The sequence below is a fragment of the Mesoplodon densirostris genome, chromosome 16, assembly GCF_025265405.1.
Source record: "Mesoplodon densirostris isolate mMesDen1 chromosome 16, mMesDen1 primary haplotype, whole genome shotgun sequence".
Classification (NCBI taxonomy): Eukaryota; Metazoa; Chordata; class Mammalia; order Artiodactyla; family Ziphiidae; genus Mesoplodon; species Mesoplodon densirostris.
Window position 1 is genome coordinate 27,712,282 of NC_082676.1, and position 6,499 is coordinate 27,718,780.

The window sequence follows — 6,499 nt, forward strand, 5'->3', positions numbered from 1 at the left end:
AAATTCGTCCTCTGAAAGTAGATATTAATATCCCTTTGTTATGGATGAGCAAATTGAGCTATGAAAACTGAGGTCATTGGCCCCACGTGACAAAGCTGAGATTTGAAGCAGTCAGATTCAAACTAGGGTCTCCCTGAGTCCACAATCCTTTTCTTTCACTAAACCCAGAAAGATCACTGGAGCACCCTGAAACACAAGCAGCTATGGTAAAGAAAACAAGATGACAAAAGGTGGTATTAACCCCACCCCCTCAACTACCCAAATGTTATCAGTGCTTCTGAAGCACCAGTTGAGACAGGTGAGGTAGGAATAAGGATTGTGTCCAGTGCTAACTTTAGTTAGGGAATCTGTGTGAAGGCGTTTCCTGGAGAGTCTGATCCAAAGAGTCCTTTATCCAAAATGTCAGAGTAAAGAAGTAGAAGTATAAGCCACCTATGCGTGGAGGCTGCCTGTTAACTCTGCCACTTGGCCAAGTGATTTAACTCCCATCTCCAAGCCCCTGCCTCCTGTAAAATGGTATAATTACAACATTGTTTTGGAAGATTCCATGTGATAAAGCTTGTAGTGTGCTTAGAACAGTATCGAACACTTAAGCGCTCAATATAATTGTCATCATGAATATGATGGAGGTCTTCTTAAAAAATCATTCAGTATGACTTACTTAGAAATGTATCAAAAAATAAGGAGTGATGGATACAGGCGTAGTGTGATAGGTATAGTAAAATTTTAATGAAAGATAAAATAGTTTAAAAGTTAAAATGTTCACTTGCAAAATTCTTTCCACTTTTTGTATGTTTGAAAATGTCCATAATCCAACGTTGGAAAAATAATGCATTGTGATCTGCTTTGGGAGGAGGAAGGGCTAAGTTTTGTCTTTGTTTTTTTAATAGAAAAGGTACAAAAATGAAAACAAAATGGGCGAAATCTTCCTCAACTCTCTCCCGCCTTCGGGCTGTGGGGCCGTTAGTAAAACTGCTTGAATGAAATCATCGAGGACCGCTTGCGAAATACCAAATCCTCGAGAGCGAGGCCCAAGGCTGCCAAACCCTCGCGAGGGATAGGGACGCGCTCCAAGCTCCGCATCCCACTTCGGTGCCGAGGAGGTAGGGTTGGAGCGAGCACTAACGGAAACGCAGCCAGGCCGTTACCAGGGGGTTCCCGGCCCGCGGCCGCTGACCGCCGAGCGCCGCAAGTAAATACCTTAGCGGGGCGGGGGGGAGAAGCGTCGAATTTCAAAAAAAAAAAAAAAAAAAGAAGCCCAAACCCCCACAGCCCCGGGCGGGCGGGCGCGCGCCATGGGCGCCCTTTGGCTGCGGGAGTGAGTGGAGGATGCTGGGAAGGAGGTAAAATGGCCACCGGCGGCGGCGCGGAGGAGGAGAGGAAGCGGGGGCGGACGCAGCTCCTGTCTCTTGCGCGCCCGGCGGCCCGGGCCGAGGAGGCCGAGGGCGGCCGCGAGAAGATGGGCTGGGCCCAGGTGGTGAAGAACCTGGCCGAGAAGAAGGGCGAGTTCCGCGAGTCGCGGCCTCCGCGGCGGGAGGAGGAGGGCGGTAACGGCGCGCGCGGCGGGCTCAGCGCCCCCGCGGGCCTGGCGGCGCCGGGCCTCGGTGACTTCCCCCCGGCCGGCCGCGGGGACCCGAAGGGCCGCCGGAGAGACCCGGCCGGCGAGGCGACGGACGCCCGCAAGAAGAAGGGCGCAGCCGAGGCCGGCAGGAGGAAGAAGGCCGAAGCGGCGGCCATGGCGGCCCCGGCCAAGCCCGACGCGGCCGAAGACGCGGCCGAGCGGCCCCCCCAGGACGAGCAGGCGACGGCGGCTGGCCCCGCGGCGGGCCCGGGCAAGGGCCGCTTCCTCGTGCGCATCTGTTTCCAGGGAGACGAGGGCGCCTGCCCAACCCGGGACTTCGTGGTGGGCGCGCTCATCCTGCGCTCCATCGGCATGGACCCGAGCGACATCTACGCGGTCATTCAGATCCCTGGCAGCCGGGAGTTCGACGTGAGCTTCCGCTCGGCGGAGAAGCTGGCCCTATTCTTACGCGTCTACGAGGAGAAGCGCGAGCAGGAGGACTGCTGGGAGAACTTTGTGGTGCTGGGGCGGAGCAAGTCCAGCTTGAAGACGCTCTTCATCCTCTTCCGGAACGAGACGGTGGACGTGGAGGACATCGTGACCTGGCTCAAGCGCCACTGCGATGTGTTGGCCGTGCCGGTGAAAGTGACCGACAGGTTTGGGATCTGGACCGGGGAGTACAAGTGCGAGATCGAGCTGCGCCAGGGGGAGGGCGGGGTCAGGCACCTGCCGGGGGCCTTCTTCCTGGGGGCCGAGAGGGGCTACAGCTGGTACAAGGGGCAGCCCAAGACGTGCTTTAAATGTGGTTCCCGGACCCACATGAGTGGCAGCTGCACACAGGACAGGTGCTTCAGGTGCGGGGAGGAGGGGCACCTGAGCCCTTACTGCCGGAAGGGCATCGTGTGTAACCTCTGTGGCAAACGAGGACACGCCTTTGCCCAGTGTCCCAAAGCGGTTCACAATTCCGTGGCAGCTCAGCTAACCGGCGTGGCCGGGCACTGAACACCCGCCTGCCTGCCAGGGTGAACACAGAGCCAGCTTACCCCTCTTAAGTGCCAAAACTTTTTTTTAAACCATTTTTATCGTTTTTGAAGGAGATCTTCTTAAAACTACAAGAGACATCTCACTTTGCCTTCCTAAACCATTTCAGCCTTTCCTGAATTTGGTGACACTGTCATCAGTAACGACTACCGACCGAGAACTGTAGTGTGCAGATATGTCTCCCCTCCCTTTTTTAAAATTTATTTTCATTTTTGTATTTGGAGATTTTTTTTTTCTGGTACTTTTTACTCCCCATCCCTTGTCTTCTCCCCGGATTTTCATTCTTCCGGCTGCCTTGCTCATCTTTATGCCCCAGTGCTAGGTAGGGGCCCAGCAATGGTCGGCACTCCATCAATGTTTGTTGAATTGAGAACATTGTTGACCCTGGCTTCTGTCAGGGTGTCTATCTTTTGCAGCTCATCCCGTCCCCTTTTAATTTGCTGCTTCTAATCTATGTGGTCTGAGAATTTGTGAAACCAGTGTTGTTAGAAGTGTATGTAACCTGAGTCAATAGGCTCTGAATGGTGGCCAAGGACTTCTCTTACGGCATTAAAATGCATGGACTTTGTGACAGCGCTTTCAGTGGCTCAGAAACCATTCTTCACAGAATCAGAATCTAGAATTTTCCTGCTGGAAAAGACCTAAAAATTGGTCTAGACCAATCCACTGGTTTTCCAACAGATGAAACAGGACCAGAGAGGTTAACTGACTGGGTCAAAATCACATAGCTGTCTGGTGCCAGAGCTAGCCTAGAGTAGAGTTCCCTGACCCCAAGCCCGGTGCTCATTCCACTACCTCTCACACCTCACAACATTTTCCTCAACACTTGAGGGCCCAGAAAGTCTGCTCTTTCCAGAATAACGAGCCCAGGGGATGCTAAGAAATCATCTGGGGAAGGAAGCAGAAGCTTTGGCAGGAGCTTCAGAATACTTGGGAGATCCGGAAGGGACAAAGGAACATAATCCAGGGTGTACTCACCGCCCCCTGGGGTACCATGTCTGGATTAAAGTGGCCCTGCTCCTTTGTGGCCTTCCCCTTCCCCGTTCATTGCCATCAGTGAGAAATAGAGGTGCTCCTGAGTAAAGAAAGGTTTACATTTGCATCTTAGCCTCCATAGCTAGCGTCCCCAGAGAAGCAGCCGACTGGAGCTCATCTGCAACCTCCGGACTCTCAGGAGAAAGACAGAATTCCAAGGGAGCTGTTAACTCTGAAATGTACTTGGGAAATAGGCCAAGCTAGAGGGCATTGGGTCTACTAAGCGTTATCAAGTTAAAGTAGAAAAGGCAGTACACTGCTTTTCTTTTAGTTTTTGTTTTTCCTTTATGTTTTGCTATTACCTTGTGGCTTAGAATGTAAAATCGATTGTTTAAAGTTTTGTTCTGAATAAATATTTATCTTTTGTATTGGTAACACTGCTGCACTATTTTCTTTCAAAATGTTAGATGCATAGGTTCACAGACCCTAGTTCAACCAAGGCTTCCCACACACCATTTGTTTACTCTGCATATACATTTCCAGCCCCGCAGGCAACACTTAACACCTACTATGTTTTCCCAGGCCCTTGGGAGTTGTTACCTAAACCTTTGCATCAAAATCACTTAGCATACTGATAAAACTAAAGTGTTAAGTCCTAACTCAGTTCCAAGCAATCGGAATCACTGGAGTGAGTGAAATATTTTTAGTAAGCACCCCAAGCAACTCTGATGGGCAGCCAGGTTTGAGACCACAGTTCTGAATGGTACTAACAAGACTGAGAGGGACTGCCCTCAGGAGATTACAAACCAGTGGGAAAAACTGAGGTAGGTTGTCAGTTTCATCATCTTAACAGTTATTGGAAGTGTACTGAATTGGATACAAAGTATTCATGGGCTTTAGAAAAAATGCCATCTCTTCCAACTATAAGGGAGGGAGAGAGAAAGGGTCCAGGAAATTTCCCATAGAGCTGACTCACTCCTCCAAGCTAGCCCTGGAGACTCCAGACACAACCCTCTGAGGGATTTTCTAGCCCTGAGGTGATAGGATGATCTGATCCTAAGAATTAATGTTCCCAGTGTATTGATTCTCTGACTCAGTGATTTGAGGGTATTTCCAGAGCTGATCTGGTACAGTTGAGGCCTGGTTGGCTCTTCAGAATCCTGCCTTGCCGAGCCAGCTCAGCCTTTCTCCTTCCTGTCTCCCAAGGCAAACACAGTGTTCCCTCCTCCTTCCTTCCCTCCCTCCGTCTGTCCTCTCTCTCCCCCGCCTCTCCCCCTCCTCTGCCACGGGTTTCCCTCCCGCACAGTGCTGGAGGCCTGACGTGGGGGGAAAAAGCCTGTATTCATCATAGTCCCCTCCCCCTTCCTCCTAGCAGGCACTGTGCCAAGGAGCCTCCTTGGAAGGAATCTTCCCTCTCTCTGCCCCTCCCCCCCAACTCTACTGGAGAGAGCAGAGGAAGAAACTGTTTCCCTGCCCTTCCCCTCCCCGCCCCCCCATCCGCTCCAGGGCCTCCAGCCTGGCAGTCTGGGGACTGAGCCACGGGCTGGAGCAGAACAAACCTCCCCCAGCTTCCTCTCCTGATCTAGCAGCCCCCAAATTACAATCCCTCACTGTTCATGGGCTCCTGGGAAGTGTGTCGAGATCCCCAGCTTGAGGCTGGCTGACTAGCTGACATTCATTCGTTCAGCTTACAACAATACTGAAGGCCATTAAGAGCCAGACCCGACACAAGGCACTCTACATACACCCGTGAATAAGACTGCACTTGCAGAGGGAGCTACAGATAAGTAATAAGGAAGCAATTTTTAAAATAATATTAAGTATTTTTTAATGTTCTAGAAAAGAGTATAGAATTGTCTTAAATGCAGTTCTACTAGAAGAGATGATGTCTGGACTGAAACCTGCAAAATGAAGGAGTCAAGTGGAGAAGGAAAAGATTCAAGCAACAGAAGCAGCCTGTGCGAAGACCTGGAGGCTAGAGCACAGGGTGTGTTCAGGCTGGCTGGAGAGTCACAGGAAGATGTGGTTGGGAAAAGGCCAAGAGGAAGTGACAGGGCTTGTCAGTGTAATAAGAGGCTTGATTTTGTCCTAACACCCTCCACTCTGGCCGCCTTCATTCCATTCATTTAACACTCTAACACTCGTATGTTAAGCACCAACTCTTTCAAGGCAACGGATTGCAGCAAAATAGTCAAGCCCTTTGGGGTTGGAATTCTAGAGTCACACAAATATATAATCTGTAATAATGCATTGAAAGAAACATACAGAGTGACATGTTTAATAAGGAAAACTCATCTGTTCTTGGGTGGGGGAGGTCAGGGATAACTTACCAGACAAAATGTTTGAACTGAGATCAAAAGACTACATAAGAAGTTAATTGAAAGGTGGGGGTGAGGGTTAAGTGGTGGTAAGGGTATGAGCCTAGGTTTGCATAAGAATAACAAGTATAACAACCCTATAGTGGGAGGAGGCACAGTGGATTCTAGAAACCAAATGAAAGCCAGTGTTTAGAAACAAACCACTCTAGGTATTGAGGAAAGTGATGGGCTCTAGGCTGGATATTAGGAATGATTCCTAGAACACCATGGAACTGAGCTACCAGGGGAGCTACAACCTCTCTCACAGTCAGAAAGGAGCCAGGAGGCCATCACTGGAAAGGCCGAGTTTGAGGACACACTGCGGAAGCTGCCACTCAAGGACAGGATGCCACTGCCAATGCTACTGCTAGAACAGTGGAATGTCAAGCCCTTGAAGCCAGAGATCATACACTAGAGTCTCCACAACCTTACTTAAAAGCAAAAACAGCCAAAATTGTTTGACTTCTGCCCACTACCACCTTCCAAACCTCATGTAAGTGTATCTAATTGCTGGAGCCCTAGCTGCAAGGGAGTCAGGAAATGCTTTTGCTTTCCAGCATGAGTA

At 50.4% G+C, this 6,499-nt stretch overlaps 1 protein-coding gene across 1 annotated transcript; it reads left to right on the forward strand.

Annotated features, from left to right (window-relative positions):
* The first annotated feature begins 1,047 nt into the window (after positions 1-1,047).
* ZCCHC3 (zinc finger CCHC-type containing 3) lies at positions 1,048-4,012 on the forward strand. The gene has a single exon (XM_060077715.1). The coding sequence runs from the start codon at positions 1,349-1,351 to the stop codon at positions 2,561-2,563; it is 1,215 nt and encodes a 404-aa protein (XP_059933698.1). The 5' UTR covers positions 1,048-1,348; the 3' UTR covers positions 2,564-4,012.
* The last annotated feature ends 2,487 nt before the right edge of the window (positions 4,013-6,499 follow it).